This window comes from Mustela erminea, chromosome 5 (genome assembly GCF_009829155.1).
Source record: "Mustela erminea isolate mMusErm1 chromosome 5, mMusErm1.Pri, whole genome shotgun sequence".
In the NCBI taxonomy this organism is placed as follows: Eukaryota; Metazoa; Chordata; class Mammalia; order Carnivora; family Mustelidae; genus Mustela; species Mustela erminea.
The window spans coordinates 142,209,632-142,229,515 of NC_045618.1; the positions used below are offsets into that span (position 1 = coordinate 142,209,632).

The following is a 19,884-nucleotide window of genomic DNA, read 5'->3' on the forward strand; positions in this document are numbered from 1 at the left end:
TTACAAAAAGAGTGCTCACGGGTCGGTGACCTCGACACCCCTCGAATCCCGACTGCCCCCTTCGTCCGAGCAGCTGGGGAGCGGCGCAAGTTGGGGGGGGAACCCCCGGGCCCACTCACACGGACGCCCGCATACTAAGCGCCCTGGGTGGATGCCGGGGGCGCCCCGCGCTGGGCGGGGCTCCGCGCTCCACGTGCTGGCCTGGCGCCCCGCCCCGCCCACGACGCCACCTCACCCTCACGGCTCCGCCCCTCGCCGGTCCTCCCCCGCCCCCTCTGTCCTAAGCCCCGCCCCCCGCGGCTCGTCCTTCGCAGGAAGCCCCGTCCCCACAGCCCGGCCCCCGAAGCTCCGGCCTGTCCGTCGCGGGTCCTCCTTCCCCAGAAGCCCGGCCCCTCGCAGCTCCGCCCCGCCCCTCGCGGCCCTCGGCTCGGCGCTCCCGGAGGCGCGGGCGGCGGGGCCCCGCGCCTTTTGTGTCGGGCTCGGGCCGCCGCGCGCGCGCACTCCCCTCGGCGGCCGGGGGCGGCGGGACGCAGACGCGCGCACCCCCGTCGGCGGGCGGAGGGCGCCCCCTCAGTACCGGCTCGCGGCGGAGCCCGCCCGCGCGCGCCCCCCGCCTCCTCCTCGGCCGTCGCCGCGCCGCCCGCGCCCGCCCGGGCCGGCGCCCCGAGTTAAGGCGGGCGCGCGCTCGCCCCCTCCCGTCCGCCGCCCGCCCTGCCCCCGGCGGCGCGCGCACACGCCGGCCCGGGCACGCGCCCGCCAAGATGGCAGGGGCCGGGGCCCAGCTGTCAGGCGCCGCCGCCGCAGCCCGTCTCCGCAGCTAGCGGCCCGGACGCCCGCCCCGAGAAGATGCTCCCCCGCTGCCCCCCGCAGCCCAGCGAGACGCGGAGCCGCCGCGCCCGGGGCCGGCTCCCCCGCTAACGCCCCGCGCCCCGCGCCGCGCCCCCGGCCCCGCGCGCCCGCCCCGGCAGCGACAATGAGGTGAGTCGGACGAGCCGCGCGGCGGGAGAGGACGGGGCGGGCGCGCGGGGCGTCGGCGGGGGCGCCGCGGGGCGGTGCGGGGGCGTCGAGGACAGCGGGCGGGGCGCCGGGGGCGGCGCGGGCGGCCGGTGGAGGCGGCGGGGGGGCACCTGCGGGGCGGGGGGCCGGGCCGGCGGGCAGGTGTGGCGGCGCCGGGCCGCGGCCGTTCGGCCTCCCTCCCGGGCGCCCCCCGGCCGCGCTGCGAGCCCCGCTTCGGCGGTTTCCCGCAGCCGCTCGCGTCTCGCGCCCCCTCTCTCTGGCTTCTCGCGCGCGGGGCAGTGCGGGACCCCAGGGCAGCCCGGCCCGGGCCGTCCGCCGGCCGGGGCGCTGCTCGCTGTCAGGCCAAGAAATACAGCCCTGCGGGCGCCCGCGAGCCGGAATCCTTCTGCCGCGGTCGGCGACCCTCGCTGGTCGGGCCAATCACCCCCTTGCCTTTTTTCGGGGTAACGGTGCCTCCAGACACGCAGCCCGTCGCACCTACGGGGTCTGCGGTTTCATCTTGCTTGTTTCGTGAACTTTACGTGAACGGAACGATACAGTGAGCGTTCTTTTGTGTCCGCCTGCCTTCCCCCAAGTTGTTTTCGAGGTTCATCCATTTGCTCGCTAACCTGTAGCAGCCCCATGTGTGAACACTCCGCAGTTTGCCCAGTCCCCTGTCGGTGGGCGTTTCACTTGGGTCTGCCTTTTGGCTATCATGCATTCACTTCTGTGTCCCCCGCGCGCTCATTTCTGTCGGGGACATTTCTGGGTCAAAAGATTGGCATGTCTTCAGATGTAATAGATGATACCGCGTTTCCAAAGCGTTTGACCGATTTATACTCCTTCCCGCAAGCGTTTGAGAGTTCTTGTGCGCCACGTCCTTGCCAGCACTAGGTATTGTCGGTCTTAAACTTTAGCCATCCTACCGAGTGCGAAGTGTATCCCGCTGTGGTTTTAGATTGTACTTTCCTGCCGACCCAGGAGGTCATGCTCATGTTTATTTGGTAGCCTCTTTTATTATTAAGTGCCTGTTCAGATGTTTTGCCCATTTTTCTTTGGGATTTACATGGCTTTTCTCTCCTAATTTGTAGTTCCAGTCTGAAGTCAAGAAGAGTGCTTCTTATAACACCTTGCAGAAATCCTGCTGTTTTGCCGTTCGGATTAAGATCTTCACAGTCCACTTGGAATTTGTTTTTGTGTAACTTTGTGTATTTGTGTGTGTGTAACTTTTTGTGGAATTGATTTTTTGTGGGAAAAAAAGGGGTTACATTTCACTTTTACCAGCACCATTTATTCAGCACTGATTATCAAAAAGGTCATCTTTTCCCTGTATTTCTTCAATGCCTTCTTCCTCATCTTCCAGATTTCCATGTGGGACCGTTTCTTTTCTCTGAAGAATACCCTTTAGTGTTCCTTTAGTTCAGGTGTGGGGTGACAGAGTCTTAACTGTGTGTTTGTCAAGCAGAGAGAGTCAGTTACCATATGGTTTCACTTATTCCTGGAGCATAAGGAATAACACAGAGGACATGAGGAGATGAAGAGGAGAAGGGAGTTGGGGGAAATCCGAGGGGGAGACAAACCATGAGAGACTTTGGACTCTGAGAAACAAACTGAGGGTTTTGGCAGGGAAAGGGATGGGTCTTGGGTGAGTCTGGTGGTGGGTATTAAGGAGGGAATGAATTGCATGGAGCACTGGGTGTGGTGCATAAACAATGAATTTTGGAATACATAAAAAAATTAAATTAAATTTTTAAAAAAGGAAAACAATAGCTTAATTGAAATACAATTCACACAGCATAAAATTTGCTCATTTAAAGTATACGATTCCATGGTTTTTAGTATTTTCACAGAGTTTTGCAACCATTACCGCAATCTAATTTTAGAACATTTTCCTCCATTGTGAAGGGCCTTTTAGGTACTTAAAGAATTCTTTGTTTGCATTGTTTTCTTTAAGCATTTCAAAGACATTTCATTATCACTGACTTGGATTACTTGTTTTGAGAAGCCACTTGTAAGTCTGTCATTCTCTTGAAAGCAGTCTTTTTCTCTGGGTGCCTTTAAAATACTCTCTTTGTCTTTGGTTTTCAGCAATTTTTCTATGCTGTTCCTGGTAGGGCTTTTATTTTTTATATATATATATATATATATATTTTAACTTATGACTGGAGCGCTTAGGTCTTCTTGAATCTGTGGCCTTAACATCTTTCATTAGGTTTGGAAGTCATCAGCCATTAATACATGAAATGTTACTTCTGCCCCATTCTATATCACCTTTCTTTTTGGGACTCCAGTTAAACATGTTACATCTTTCATTGGATTTTCTGTCTCTTAACCTTTCTTCTGTGTTTTCTTTCTTTTTTTTTTTAAAGATTTTATTTATTTATTTGACAGAGAGAGATCACAAGTAGGCAGAGAGAGAGAGAGAGAGGAGGAAGCAGGCTCCCTGCTGAGCAGAGAGCCCGACGTGGGACTTGATCCCAGGACCCTGAGATCATGACCTGAGCCGAAGGCAGCGGCTTAACCCACTGAGCCACCCAGGCGCCCCTCTTCTGTGTTTTCTGTTTGTCTCTCTGTCCTCATTCTGGGTATCTCCTCACTTATCTCTTTTTCTTCTGCTATAAATGATCTATTAAACCATCAGTTCAGGGTGGGGTTCTTATTTTGTTTTTTAAAGATTTTATTTGTTTATTTCAGAGAGAGAGAGGGAGAGAGAAAGCAAGCGCCAGCACAAGCCAGAGGGACAGGCAGAGGGAAAAGCAAACTCCCCACTGAGGAGGGAGCCTAATGCGGCTCTATCTGAGGACCCCAAGATCAGGACCTGAGCTGAAGTCAGATGCTTAACTGACAGACACCCAGGTCCCCCTTTGTGGGTTTTTTTGGTTTTGGTTTTTTTAACACCCAAGATGGGGCTCTAACTCACAATCCCAAGATCAGGAGTCACATGGCTTTATTCACTGAGCCAGCTGGGCATGCCTCAGTTGAGTTTTTCATTTCAGTTGTATATTTTTCAATTCTTTAATTTCCATGTGGTTTTCTTTTTATAGCTTACCATTATCTGCCAAAATTATCAATCTTGTCTTTTATCTCCTTGAATATGGTATGCATAATTATCTTAAGGTGTGTCCGATTATGGCATTAATTGTGAGTCTTGTCTGCTGTCTGTTTTCTGTTGGTTTTCATTCATTTCATCTTATCTCCTTATGTGCCTAGTTTTTGTTGTTGTTGTTGTTGTTGTTTTTTAATTTTGTGCTGGCCATTGAATTTGCCTAATTATTTTGTAGAAATTTTTGGAGATCTAAGGTGATGTTTTCCTCTGCCAGGGAGAATCCACATTTGCTTTCGTCAGACGAATGGGGCACTTGGGATCTGGAGTCACTTCAGTGCAGTCTCAGGGATCGAGCTCTTTCTAAACCGAGCTGCAGTCCCTGTGAGGACCAACCTGTTTGGTCCACCTTTACCCCCAGGGTTCAGCTCTCCACTAGCACCTTCCCTCCCTAAGCCAACACCAAACTTTTAGCGTTCCCTTAGGAACTGGTAAACACCCCCAGGGAAAAGTAGCTCTGAATACTGAGCTCACTTTCCTGACTCTGATGTTTCTTCCTCCTCCAGGCATCCATGCAAACATTTATTATATTCTTTCCCTGCTATATTATTTCCCTGCTTTTCTAGTTCTCTTCGGTTAGACATTGTTCTGATTTACTTAGTCCAAGGTTGTTAGTAGTAAAAGCTCTTCATTCATGTGGGTTAGGGGCAGTTTGATTCAGGATTGAATTCTGCGGGAGATTTAAGCTAGCAGGCTATAGAAGCTGTGGAGAATTATAACAACTATTTTCAGGGAGCCTGGGTGGCTCAGTCAGTTAAACCACTGCCTTTGACTCAGGTCATGATCCCAGGGTCTGCCTCTGCCTGCCACTGCCTGCTTGTGCACGCACGCTCTCTCTCTGTGTCAAGTAAATAAATAAACTCTTTAAATCAATAAATAACAGCTATTTTCATGTGTATGTCAACTCTGTTATACTGTCAGTATGTGAGATACTCTTAGAATCAAGATAATCTCAAAAATAAATCTTTATTTTCCTGTAATATGTAATTAGTTGAAAAAATGGCACTTTAGTGCAGGTCATTACTGTGATGCAAAAGATATTGGAAGCAGATGCTTTCCTCTCTTTTTTCTGTATTTCTTTCTTTTGTTTTAATTCCCTTGTTTATTTGTTAAAAATTACCCTTTATCTGGTCCTCTTGAATATAACATTTAATCTTCTGATCAACAATAGCATAATAGCATTCTCATATTATGTTCTGTTGGATCAGATAAAATGGCATGACTGTAGAAATGAAAGTTTATAAATGGCTTTTCCAAAATGGGCCATTCAGTATTCTTTTTCTTTAAGTTGTCTGTTTTTTACACAGATTTTTTTTCAGGGATCATTTCTATAGTTTGTTACACCGTTTTTTGTTTTTTTTAAATGCTGCTGACCGTTCACCATGGTTTTCTGTCACAGACTGTTTATAGTTAAGCCCAACGTGCGTACATCGACTTGTACCCCAAGTACTTGGCTTTTGCACAAGGACCTAAATTAGTCAAAGGAGTATATTCATTACCTCTGTTGTCAGCTCATTTGATTGGGATATTTATAAGCAACTTGGTTCATCCATGAAAAGTATTTTGCTTTCTGTTCAATCCTGAGTTTTTTTCAGTGAAAGTGATGCATTTTTCTTGCTAGATAATCTCATGGGGGTATGGAGATGGGACCTCTTCATAAAGGTATGCAAGGTAGTTTCCAAAGCATCCCTTTTCAGGAGTGTCTAAGAAAGGCATAGGGCTCAAGATGCATCCTTATGAATAAACTGAACATTTGAGGCACATATTTTAGGAAAAAATTGTCCTGTTGAATCAAACTCCTCAGATAATTAAGGCTGTATCTGAGTTTTTCTTTCTTTTGTAGACTATTGCCTGAATCCTTCCCTTTTCCTAACAGACCTTATGTATTTTCATGTCTTCATTCAAAAAATCGCTTTTTGAGGACTTATGGTTCCTGATGCTGGATTAGGAGGGTAGGGAGGTGAAAAGAACCAGACCTCCCCTCCCAAATAGTCCCCATCCTTAAATGATTTGCAGTTATACTAGATCCCTTTCTGCATCCTTTTTCTTAAAAACCAAACCCCCCACATTCACAGTATATGGTGTATTTCTGTTGATATGCTTTTGCCATTTATCTTTGGGGAACATTCTTTTCTCTGAACATTTTCCTTGTCTGCCTTTTATCTTTTAAAGATCTGATATATAGAAGGTTAGGATTTTTATGTCATTAAGTCCTTTTCTTTGTGGTTTTCCTGTCATTTTTTTATGTTGAAGATAGCATTCCTCTAGAAGTTTGATAAGTATTAATTTGTTTTTCTATTTTATATATAAAATAGAAAAAAGTCATCCTTCGGGGTTCCTGGGTGGCTCAGTGGGTTAAAGCCTCTGCCTTCGGCTCAGGTCATGATCCCAGGGTCCTGGGATCGAGCCCCGAGTTGGGCTCTCTGCTCAGCAGGGAGCCTGCTTCCCCTCCTTCTCTCTCTGCCTGCCTCTCTGCCTGCTTGTGATCTCTGTCTGTCAAATAAATAAATAAATAAATATCTTTTTTTAAAAAAAGTCATCCTTCAATTTGTCTGGACTACGAGGTGAAGATCAAAATTACTTTTTTCTTCAAAACTGCTGGTCAGTTACTTGACTGTACCAGTCGATACATGGCAGAGGTGTCAGGAACATTTCCTTAGTTAGATGGCGATATAGGCATCTGGATCTCACAGTGGTCTTCAAGGGTGCATGGTTGCAACCAGTAACATCTGAATGAGGATCACCCCCCAGTCCTCAGAGCAGTTACCCGCCCCCAGCAGGGCCCGCCCTGTGTATGTAAGACATAGCTGGTCCAGCACCCCACAGGTATGGTTTTGTGCCAGGGATCCACCTCTTCTGGGCCAAGGGCATTTCATCAGTCTTGGAGTTAAACAGACTGCAGTGGGATTGCGGGGCCCAGGACCAGATGCACAGGCACAGACACAGTCCTTACTTATCACCGTGAGCCTGTACTGGCTAACACATGTGGGTCCAAGTACATTTCTGAACCTAGCGCTGCGGAATGGGAACAGAAGAGCATTTCCCCAGGTCATGGAGGGAGTCCTTGGAAGTCATATTAGGGAGCCTAGGAAGACCTAGGCTCTCTTCTGTTGTTCTGTCTGCCTGTTTTTAGGCTGGTGCCACTGCTTTATTGACCTCATAGACAATAGTTTTTACTTTTTTTTTTTTTTAAAGATTTTATTTATTTATTTATTTTAGAGAAAGAGAGAGCGTGTGTGCGTGTGAGCAAGGGGAGGAACAGAGGCAGGAAACAAGCAGGCTCCATGCTGAGTGCAGAGGCCAACACGGGGCTCCATCTCAGGACCCTGAGATCATGACATGCGCTGAAATCTGGAATTGGACTCGCAACAAACTGAGCCACCCAGGCACCCCGAGTTTTACTTTTAATGGAAATTTTAATGTCAGTAATTTGTCGGAGAATACAGAGCAGTTTAGAAACCTATCTCAGAGTGTTTGAGAAAATACTCATTCAAGCCTGCAATATTCCAATGTGCTTTGTGTGAGACATGTATGGAAATGGTTCTAAGAGCTTATGCTGGTGATTTCCCGAGCTGGTGAAAAGAAGTCACCATGAATCATAGTGCCATTTATTGTATTTTATTTTAAATTTTTACTTAAATTTAGGTTAACATAGAGTGTAGTACTAGTTTCAAGTGTACAGTAATTCAGTCCTTCATACAGTGCCCGGTGCTGGTTACAGCACGTGCACTGCTTAATCCCCTTCACCTGTCTCACCCATCCCCCGCCCAGCCGCTCTCTGTAGTTAGGAGCTTGTTTCTTGGTTTCCCTCTCTCCCCTGCTTTTTTTTTCCTTTGCTCATTTTTTGTTTGTTTCTTAAATTCTTTTTTTTTTTTTTAAGATTTATTTATTAATTTGACAGAGAGAGATCACAAGCAGGCAGAGAGGCAGGCGGGGGGTGGAGGCGGGAAGGAGGCTCCCTGCGGAGCAGAGAGCCCAGTGTGGGGCTCGATCCCAGGACCCTGAGATCATGACCTGAGCCGAAGGCTGAAGCTTAACCCACTGAACCACCCAGGCGCCCTTGTTTCTTAAATTCTATGAGTAAAATCATTTGGGGCTTGTCTTTCTCTGACTTACTTCACTTAGCATAATACTCTCTATCCACACCATTGCAAATGCCAGAATTTCGTTCTTTTTTATGGCTGAGTAATATTCCATTATATGTATTTCTGTGCATGCGTGTATCTGTGCACACACATCACATCTCCTTTATCCATTTGTCAGTCCATGGACATTTGGGCTCTTTCCCTTTATTGGTTATTGTAGATAATGCTGCTGTATACCTCAGGGTGCATGTCTCCCTTTGAATTAGTATTTTTGTATTCTTTGTATAAATATCTAGTAGTGCAATTGCTGGGTCATAGGCTAGCTCTATTTTTAACTTTTTGAGGAACCTCCATACTATTTTCCAGAGTGGCTGCACCAGTTTGCGTTCCCACCAACAGTGCAGGAGAGTTCCCCTTTCTACACAGTCTCGCCAGCATGTGTTTCTTGTGTTGTTTTTAGCCATTCTGACAGGTATGAGGTGATACATCATTGTAGTTTTGATTTGCATTTCCCTGATGCTGAGTGATATTTTACACCTTTTCATGTGTCTGTTGGCCATCTGTATGTCTTGTTTGGGAAAATGTCTATTTGTGCTTTCTACCCATTTGCTAATTGGATTATTTGTGGAGCTTTTTGAGTTGTATAAATCCTTTATGTGTTTTTTTTTTAAGATTTTATTTATTTATTTGACAGAGATCACGAGTAGGCAGAGCAGCAGGCAGAGAGAGGGGGAAGCAGGCTTCCCGCCAAACAAAGAGCCCGATGCGGGGCTCAATCCCAGGGCTCTGGGATCACACGTGAGCAGAAGGCAGAGGCTCAACCCACTGAGCCACCCAGGTGCCCCTGTATTTTGAATATTAACCCTTTATCGGATATGTCATTTGCAAATATATTCTCTCATCCCACAGGATCCCTTTAATTTTGTTGTTTCCTTCACTGAGCAGCTTTTTATTTTGATGAAGTCCCACTAGTTCATTTCTGCTTTTGTTTCCCTTGTCTTCAGAGATGTGTCTAGAAAGAAGTTGCTACAGCCAATGTCAAAGAGGTTACTGCCTGTGCTCTCCTCTAGGATTTAATGGTTTCCTGTCTCACATTTAGATTTTAATCCATTTTGAATTTATTTTTTAAAAAGATTTATTTATTTATTAGAGCTCCTGCATGTGCACGGGGGTGGGGGAAGAAGTAGGGGGAGGGGGAGAGAGAGTCTTAAGCAGACTCCTTGCTGAGCAGGGAGCTTGACCCCCTGACTGGGGCTCGAGCTCATGACCCTGAGATCATGACAGGAGCCAAAACCAGGAGTTGAACACTTAATCCAGGTGAGCCCCCCAGGCGCTCCTATTATGAATGTATTTTCGTGTGTGGTGGAAGAAAGTGGTCCAGGTTCATTCTTCAGCACGTTGCTGTCCCGTTTTCCCAACACCATTTGTTGAAGAGATCGTCTTTTTCCTTTGGATATTCATTCCTGCCTTTTCAAAGATTAATTGACTATATAGTTGTGGGTTGATGATGATTTTTTTTTTTTTAAGATTTTTATTTATTTATTTATTTATTTGACAGACAGAGATCACAAGCAGGCAGAGAGGCAGGCAGAGACAGGAGGTAGCAGGCTCCCCGCTGAGCAGAGAGCCCGATGCGGGGCTCGAACCCAGGACCCTGGGATCATGACCTGAGCCAAAGGCAGAGGCTTTAATGCACTGAGCCACCCAGGCGCCCCTGATGATGATTTTTAATATGAGCAAAATCATCCTTTTGTTAAAGGACTGTCATTTTGAATTTTGCTGGTTTGGTCATTTTGTTTGTATCTAGTTGTAAACATAATAAATTTAACCATACATTTGTAATTGTGCATAAATAAACTGCATGAAAATAAATCAGGTTCCTTTTAAAGGGAATCTATATACTACCTAAGTTTGAACTTTGCAGTAGACTATAAGCTTAATGGTAACTAAGTTGTTAAATGACTATCATAAGTGCTAGAGTAATATGAAGGGGACCTCCAGCTGACCTCAGGGTGGGGGGCTGGGAAGGGCAGTGGCCCCCTCAGCAAACAACTCTTCGTTTTCTCTTTCCTAGCCCAAAAGGAGATCACCATAGAAACAATTTCTATTGGAAATTTTCTCTCACTTTTTAGAAAAATAACTTTCCTGATTTGAATGTGGTATATATTACATGCAGAGAATTTGAAAGCATAGGAAGGTAGAGAAGACGATACAAATCAGCATTGATCTGTTATTTAGGGAAAACCACATTAAACATGGACTCTGGTTCCTTTACATGCGTAAGGGAACATTTTCACAAAATTGATATTGGACAGTGTACTTGTATTGGATATTTTACATTTAACATGTATGTATTACCCCCTTGTTAAATAGTCTTTGGAAATATTTTAAGTAGGCGAATAGTATCTATTATATGACATACCATACTTTACCAGCACTCCAATTTTGGGACCTTTAACTTGCTTTTAGGATTTCATCATTGTAAATAGCACAGTGGCTAATGTCTGTGCACATAATTCTTAGGGCATATCTTTGATTATTTCCTTAAGATAAATTAGTAAAATGGTATTATTACTGGCATCAAAGGGTATAAATATTTTAATTTCGAATACTAACCCTTTATCGGATATGTCATTTGCAAATATATTCTCTTATAATTAACATTATCAGAATGTTAGTTTTAAACAGAGAAGAGAGAAAGAAAGAGATAAAGTTATAGTAAAAGGAAGTTTAATCCTGTCTTAACTTAGAGGTTCCCCCCCAAAACAAAGGACTAGAGAAACGTCAGAAGTAAATGGTGTGGTTCCATGTGCTCACCAGTGGGGGGAGCCCCGTTCCCAATTCCTCTATAGCTACAGAGGCGTGCAGGTGGACAGTGTGTCTTTGTCTTTAAGGCTGTGTGAAAGGCATTTTCTCTTCATTTGGAGTTCATGTTGGAGTGTGGACAAACTTTCTAAAAAACTGTTGTGTTATGCCACACTTTGCCCCCTATTTTCTAAGCAGCCTGGATTTTAGAGTCAGACCTGATTCTGCTCCAGAGCCGCTCCTTACCTGACTGATCAAATTACTTAACCGTTATGAGCCTCCGTTTTTCTCACGTGTACTGAGGGTAATTCCACTTCCCGCACAGGGTTTTGTGAGGATCAGTCGAGAATGCATAAAAAGTTCTTAGCCTGTGGTGTCCAATAAAGGTTAGTTACCTACCTCCCCCACCCCAATTCGTTATGTCTGCAACCCTGAAAAATCTGGATCAACCCTGAAAACCCTGAAAAATCTGGAACAATTCTAAATTCAGATATTCTGCTCGTTGTCAATCACTAAATCACTCATCTTCCGTAAGTGGTAATTTTTTGGTTTAGAAGCCATAGTTGTTACTAATGCTTCAATTTCTAAAAATGATTATCTGTAAAAGATTCAAAGGAGAACTGTTAGAATAAAGACAAAAAAGGACGTAGGCTATTTGGGGGGAGAAGAGATCATTGTACCAGAACATTTACGTTAAGAAATAGTTAACGTAATGTAGTAACGTAATGTAGGGGGCACCTGGGTGGCTCAGTGGGTTAAAGCCTCTGCCTTCAGCTCAGGTCATGATCCCAGAGTCCTGGGATGGAGCCCCTCATCGGGCTCTCTGCTCAGCAGGGAGCCTGCTTCCTCCTCTCTCTCTCTCTGCCTGCCTCTCTGCCTACTTGTGATCTCTCTCTCTGTAAAATAAATAAATAAAATCTTAAAAAAAAAAAAGAAATAGTTACTGTGGGGCACCTGGGTGGCTCAGTCAGTTAAGCATCTGCCTTTAGCCTGGGTCATGATCCCGGGGTCCTGGGCTCAAATCCCACAGGGGCTCCCTGCTCAGCAGGGAGTCTGCTTCTCCCTCTTCCTCTTGCCCCCCCCCCCGCCCCGCCCCCAGCTTGCTCATGGACTCTCTTTCTCTCTTTCGAGTAAGTGACCGTATCGTCACTTCCTCCAGGAGTTAATCCTTGAGCCCTTCCCTGAAGGCCCTTCCCTGTTACTTGCCTGCATGACATCCCATATCTCCTCTTCCCTGACTCTTTATATTTATAATTCTTTACATTTTTTTCTCCTATACTTCATGGAGGATTATGCTTGTTTTGATCACTGTTGGGTTCCTAGAGCCTAGCACTGTGCCTGGCACTTGGTAAATACTTCATCAATATTGATGCTGCCACCTATACCTAAAATGGTTAGTGAATCATGACATTGTCATTCCAGCTAGGCCTGGGTCCTTCCAAGTACAACATTCCAGGCATCCACCCCCAAATTGGGGAAGCTGGCATCCAAACGAGAGCGGTTTCATTACGTGAATAATGACTTACTGCCCAACTGGGGTGATGGTGCTTTAGTCCATTGTTCCCATACGGCTGCTGTGGGGCGTGATTGTTTGTTGATGTGTGGCTGGATTGTTTTTCCTGTTATTTCCATGTAAGGACATTATGTGCTGTAACTTTTGGTGTCTTGGATGTTTCTCAAACTTTACCATGCCTGGGAATCACTTGTGAATGTTCTTCCAAAACGCAGATCGCATTGCCAGAGGTGGAGGAATGCTTTCTTAAAATCTCTTTTTCTCTTTCTATTAATAGAATTTATATTTTAGAACAATTTTGTGTTTACAGAAAATTTGAATAGATAGTATGGAGAGTTCCCATCTACCCTGCACACATCTAAATGGTGTCATTTCCCCTGGTACTAACATCTTACATTTAGGGGACATTTGTTATACTTAATGAGCTAATATCGACACATTCTTATTAACTAAAGTCCAAACTTCACTCCTGGCTTCTACCTTGTGTCCTTCTCCTGTTCTAGGGTCCCATCCGGCACACCACAGCACATTTCATTGTTGTAGCTCCTTCAACTCCTCTTGGCTTTGATAGTTTTTCAGCCTTTCCTTATTTCTGATGACCTTGACTTGTTTCAAGGAGAACTGGTTAGGTTAGTGTAGGATGCCCCTTGTTGGTATTTGTCTCAGGTTTTTCTCAGGGTTAGAGTGGGGTTGCGGATTCTGGGAGGAAGACCACAGAGCCAAGGCACCGAGGTGCCATTTCTTCACATCACACAGAGGGCATGCTCCTGCGACATGGTCTACGGCTGCTGATACTGACCGCAGTCACCTGGCTAATGTCATGTTTTCAGGTATTGCCCTTGTGAAGTTAGTCTCTTCGCCCCCCCCCTTTTTTTTTAAGATTTTATTTATTTGACAGAGAGAGATCACAAGTAGGTAGAGATGCAGGCAGAGAGAGATGGGGAAGCAGGCTCCCCACTGAGCAGAGAGCCCGATGCAGGGCTCAATCCCAGGACCCTGAGATCATGACCTGAGCTAAAGGCAGAGGCTTTAACCCGCTGAGCCACCCAGGCGCCCCATCTTCGCCCCCTTTTTAAGAAAGCTCATGGCACACACTTAAGCAGTAGGGAGTTGTGCTGTTTCTCCTGATGAGTGCTTTTTAAATATTAATAATAATTTTTATATGCATTAGAAGAAAATAGTGCATCACATCCACAGTATTTTAACTGAGTTCCCCAGAGGGCTGTATCTGAGACAAAGGCCCACGTGAGAGGAGCTTTCAAGGGAGTGTTCCCCCTGGGAGCAGGAATGCGGGGAGGGCAGGGCGATGGAAAGAGGAAGAGCCGACATAGGCATTCTGTCCCGATCAGGCCCTTGCTTTAAGCTGCCGACTTGATGATGACTGCATTGCACGGGACTCGCATTTGTGGGGTGAAAGGGAGAAGCATAGACCCATCAGCTACTGTCTGCCTTTGACAGTGGGTGGCCCCGAGAGGGCTCCCATGTGTGGTTTTCTGTTAGTCAGCAGTCATTGTGGACTGTTTTCCCATAGCCCATGGCATTGGCCGGAGCAGGGACAGGGAAGGTAGATCAGAGCCTGGGCGAGACTGGTCACTTCAGTGGTGGCTAGAATCAGAACCAGTGAGGCAGGAGGAGCGGAAGCCATGTAGAAAGGTTGCTTTGTGCGTGTGGTTTTGCGAATATTATTACTAAATAGAAAGGAATTATGTTTCATTGCTTTCATCCCCTCCTGCATTGCTTCTTGATTTTCAGCCATTGCTACAGTTTCCGATCCTTCCAGGTTGGCTTTGCCTGGGTTTTTCTAGTGCTTGAATGCTTTCTTTTCTTTTTGTGGTACCCAGACGTTTTAATCTCTGACCCAGTTGCAATGACGTATACAGTTGGAAGGAGGGATCCAATTTTATCCTTTTTTGTCTGTTTTTTCACTTTTCCCAAAAACACTTATTGAAAGTTTCATTTTTCTCCCACTGGTTTGAGATGCTGTCTTTTGTCATATTTAACTAATTTGACCTATTTCTGGATTTTCTGTTACATTCCATTGGTCTCTATTTATTCATGTGCCTCTTTTAATTAAAGAGGCTTTATAATGGGTTTTCATATTTAGTAGGGCTAGCACTCTTATTGTTCTAGTGCATTGATTTTAAAGAAAAAGTGTAAGTAATAGCACTGATCATGAATGACTAGAGTTTGGGAAATAGTGCTTTGGCCCAAAGGAGCAAATCTGGAATGGAATGACTCCGGCATCTATATACCCCTTGGGGAGAATTCTCATTGATGACATAATACATATGGCTTTTGAATATGGTTCCCAGAGATATGAGTGAGGCTAGAGATCGCTCACAGGAAGTATCACTTTTGAGGATAGCATTGTTAGCACGTCAAGACAATCCCTACCCTTCATCCTCCTCCTCCGAAATTCCTGATGAAAGCAGTTTATTTTGGAGATTTTTGACCTGTTAAAAATACTGATTTGTAGAACCATAGAAAGTTAGAAATCCTCCAAATCTGGTGGGCTTTAATCCTCACCGGGAATCAGAAATGCTTGGAAAGGATCTCTTCCGTGGCTTCTCCCCATGCCGGGCCCTCCCTCAGAATACTCCGTTAATCTGGGATAAGGTGTTCTGTTGTTGTTGTTGTTTTTTTTTTTTTTTTTTTAAAGATTTTATTTATTTATTTGACAGAGAGAAATCACAAGTAGATGGAGAGGCAGGCAGAGAGAGAGAGAGGGAAGCAGGCTCCCTGCTGAGCAGAGAGCCCGATGCGGGGCTCCATCCCAGGACCCTGAGATCATGACCTGAGCCGAAGGCAGCGGCTTAACCCACTGAGCCACCCAGGCGCCCTCTGTTGTTGTTTTGTTCTATTGTTAAAGTCTCTCGATTATTTTTACATGAGCAGCGGGAGTGGAGCACTGCTGACCCAGTCAGCCACCAGGTCAGGAGCAAGGCTGATTTTTCTGACACTGTAGTCCCAGCACCCAGCAGTGTTATATTATTATATTATTACAAATAATTATATTTAATTACATTATTACAAATAATGATTCATTGACTAATATGTGAAGCCCTCCTTTCTCAGACTCCGGAAGTCACTTGCCGAGGCGCACGAGGCAGTGGGCCAACAGGGGCAGGAAGCACGGGTCTTGACTCCCCACTGTCCTCTGTCCATGTCCTCCCCTTTCCTTACGGGCCGATGTGGTCAGGAGCAGGGGCTGTCGTGACTTCTGCGTTGTCCAGTCTTGTGACCTTGACCTTAGCTCCTCCTGTCAGTCCAGCAAAAAGTACAGCTCAGGGGTGAGCCTGAGACTTTGTGGTAAGATCGTTGGATTGTTTCAGCCTGTCTGCGGTGTCAGCCCACCTCGGGCAGGGGAGGCCGAGGGCCGAGCGGGGGGAAAAGGCACAACCAAGTGCTGTTCCCTGGCCTGCGAGTTTACAGCTGTCTCATTTTTTGACAGGAGTTTCACACCCTCAGTTCATAAAACACATTAGAGTTTTGATTAAAATGCATAATGATGGGGCGCCTGGATAGCCCAGGTCATGATCCTGGGGTCCTGGAATAGCCCCACATTGGGCTCCCTGCTCGGGAGCTTTGAGTTAGGATGTGTGGTTTTCTGGCAGTCAGCCGTAATTGCGTTTTTCCCATAACCCATATTGCTTCATTCGGTCCTGATTTAGGTGGTTCCCTGGGAAAGCCTTGGATTTCAAAGCCAGTGCGGTCTCAGACTCAGGTTGTGCTAAATGTGCTGGATTGGGGGCTCTTCTGGCAGTGGTTTTTTGGGTTGTTTGGACCAGTCCTGGTAAGAAAGGGAGAAGGTGGAAAGTCAAGAAAGAGGATCAGATTGAGGGTGTGAGAGAGCCACCGGGCCGGAGGATCTGCGGAACAAAGAATCAGGAGAGGGCCGACCGGTATGCCTGACGTTTGGCCCCGTTTCTCCCCTTGAAACAGTGCTGGAATCGTCGCACTTGCCACCTGAGAAGATGATTAGAGCTGTAGGCAGAGGGACACGGCTGGGGAGACATTGGTGTTGAGAACCTGCCAAGGAGGAGGAGCCCTCATAAACTCGCCAGGTTTTTGCTGTGGGCTCTGCTTAGGGACAGGGGTGAACCAGAGGAGACTGGCCCTCTCAGAACGGGAGGAATCCATATCTGATTATCCTCAGGTGACGTGGGGTTGTTTGTAGCCCCGACCAACCTGCCCGTTGGAAGCAAGAGCAAATCCTCTCAGAGGAGTCTCCCACCGCCTGCGTGGTTTCTTGTGCAATGGGTGGCCCTCAGTCAGAAATGACCAGATCTTTGAGAGGTAAAACTTAACCGAAAACCAAGGGGAAATATAGACAACAGGCACAGACAAAATAAAATCATCAGACTTGGGTTTTTTTTTTTAAGATTTTATTTATTTATTTGACAGACAGAGATCACAAGTAGGCAGAGAGGCAGGCAGAGACATGGGAGGCAGGCTTCCCGCTGAGCAGAGAGCCCGATGCAGGGCTCTATCCTAGGACCCTGGGATCATGACCTGAGCGGAAGGCAGACGCTTAACCCACTGAGCCACCCAGGCGCCCCCGCCTTGGATTTCAAGAGAACTGAGAGTAGGATGTTTAAGGAAATCAATGTGCTGTACCTTTCCTTGTTCATCGTGGCCAGCCCAGGTCCAACGAGGCTGCCTCCGACTCCAGCCAGGGTGTTCCGGGTCTGAATGGTGAGCAGGTGCGTCTGCTTCATGTCCTCAGCTGTGTTTGCACGGTTGTGAGCATCTTTGCTCCATCCCATCCTGGACAGCTTTGAGGTTGGGACAGGAGAGGAGCTGGAATGCTGACCACAGGCTCTTAGACCTGAGAGCTAAAAGAGTGCCTGATGCTGTGTTTGGATCTTACTGTGCTTTTTTATCCTTGGGAGACGTGGACATTGTGATTGGGTTAGGCAGCGTAAACACTCAGGGAGGTAATTTTATACCATAAGGGTGGTGTTAAATATTTAACATAAACATCATTTCAGTAAATGTGAATTCTTGAAAAATACTTTAAAATTTTACATTTACTATAGTCAATGTGATTTTTTTAAAAAGTATAGACTTCTTTGTTTTAAAATTTACATGGCTACTACTTACTGATCTGTTTTTGCGTATCAGATCTGCTTAAATTTTTACTTGAAATACACCCGTTGAGTGCTTACCACATGCAAGGCAGTGGGCCCACGACAAGGCTACAGACGTCAGTAAGAGCCGGCCTTTAGAGAGAGAGCCAAGACGGGGAGCCGAGCCTGAAACCAAAATGTCAGAAAGGAGGTGCGAATTTTTGGTTTTATTTATTTTTATTTTTTTGCATTTGCAGTGGGCCAGGCTCGGAGATGTCATCTTCTGTTCTGGTTCTTCCCTTTCGCACTTCTTTGAGCTGGTTCGTTTTCTTCCTGTTGGCTTTTCAGTGCTTAAAGACCAGTGGTCTTCAGAAAGCCTTGCCTTAGCTTAATATCCTCAGTTCTTCCCGTTTTTCATGATTTATCTCTAATTAGTGTCCCTTTTGAGGGCCTTCCTTTCACTGAGCTCAGACATGACCCTTAGCAATGTAAAAATTTAAATTCTGTAACTGGGTTGGTCACAGAACAATGTTGGCCCCGGCCACAACCGAAACCCTTTATACCAAATGGAAACACACCACACCTTGGAGCCTGTGTGCCTGCAGACAGATCGTGTCCCGCGGGCCTCGCCTTCTCTTGCCGGCTGGGATTTCCCACAGAGCAGCGTCGGGGCCCGGTGTATAAACACTTCCCTTCCTGGGAAGAGGGAAAATGCTCTCTTCAGTTCGTGTCACTACATAAAATGGAGCTGTAAGCGACATACGGAATCAGATGAAGCATCTCCAACAGGAGAGCAGCCCAGGAAGGAGGACCAGCGGGTCCCCTCCCCAGAAGAAAGAGTGATGTTCCTCCCAGTATCTGAGTCCGTGGCTGCCGAGGCCGCGCTGCCGTGACTCGCACAGATGGGTCATCGCTCACCGAGTGTTTATCAGGCGCATTGGGCCGATCCTTAGGCTGTGGGTAGAAGCCATGGTTTTCTACATGGGGAGCTCAGTCCCAAGGAGACAGCGCACAGGCACCTTCAGTTCGGCATGTCTGACACTGGCCCCTCTGTGGCTAAATTTATGACCAATTGGTTGTTGTTGGTTTTTTAAGATTTTATCTATTTACAAGAGAGAGACACAGTGAGAGAGGGAACACAAGCAGGGGGAGTGGCAGAGAGAGAAGCAGGCTTCCTGCCAAGCAGGGAGCCCAATGTGGAGCTCGATCCCAGGACCCTGGGATCACAATCTGAGCCGAAGGCAGATGCTTAACGACTGAGCCATCCAGGTGTCTCTTGACCAATACGTTTTTGAGAAAAATGACAAGAGAGTTGAATGGGAAAAAAGAGCTTTTTGACAAATGCTGAAACAAATGAATATCCACAAAAAAAGAATGAAGTTGAACCTCTACCTCACTTCTGGTGCAGAAGTTAACTCAAAATAGATTACGCACTTCAGTGTAAGATCTGGAACTTTAAAACTCTTGAAGGAGAAAATAGGAGAGAATCTTCATGGCGTGGTGTCAGGCAGTGGTTTCTTAGAAATGACACCAAAACACAAATGATAAAAAAAAATAGATAAATTGGATTTCATCAAAATTAAAGGCTTGTCTGCCAGGTGCGTGCACCTCCTACTTTTGAGAAGTTGGGAAGACAGCTCACAGCATGGGAGGAAATATTTGCAAATCCTATCTCCAGTAAGGGACTTAGATCTAGAACATATAAAGAATACTTATGACTTAATAATAAAAAGACAATCCAACTTAAAAATGGGCAAGTGATTTCAAGGGACGCTTCTTCGAAGATATACAGTAAGGTGCTTAGCCTCCTTGAGACATGAGCAAATGCAAACCAGAGCCACAATGGGACACCACCTCCCCACCCACTAGGAGAACTAGAATAAAAACGCTAGTATCAAGGGTTTGTGAGGACACACATGCTTGTCACACACTGACTAAGTGGCTATGTGGGTAAGTCCCCTACTGGAACACTACCCCGTTGCTGGGGAGAACATAAAAGGGTGCCACAGCTCTGGAAAACAGTCTGGCAAGTCTTCAAATCCTGAATGCACAGAGTTACCGTATGTCTCAGCATTTCCACTCCTAGGCGTATACCCAAGAGAAAGTAAAACACAGGTTTACACAAAATTCATATGTGATGTTAATTGCAGCATTATTCCTAACAGCAGACAGCAGCGACAGCCCAGATGTCTGTGCACCGTGAATGCCGACAAGGTGTGGTATAGCCACACACTGGAATATTAGTCCACAGCAAAACGGAGGGAAGTACCAGTCCTGGCACAGTGTAGATGAGCTTTGAGCCCACGATGCTGA

At 46.3% G+C, this 19,884-nt stretch overlaps 1 protein-coding gene across 4 annotated transcripts in view; it reads left to right on the forward strand.

Annotated features, from left to right (window-relative positions):
* Positions 1–319: 319 nt before the first annotated feature.
* EVL (Enah/Vasp-like) overlaps positions 320–19,884 on the forward strand; it is a 143,387-nt gene continuing 123,822 nt past the window's right edge. For 3 of the 4 annotated variants that reach the window (XM_032345249.1, XM_032345253.1, XM_032345254.1), the window contains exon 1: positions 320–978. In XM_032345249.1, coding sequence (XP_032201140.1) covers positions 974–978 — 5 coding nt within the window. In that variant the 5' untranslated portion in view covers positions 320–973. The remainder of the gene's footprint in view (positions 979–19,884) is intronic. The other variant, XM_032345250.1, reaches the window with a different exon arrangement.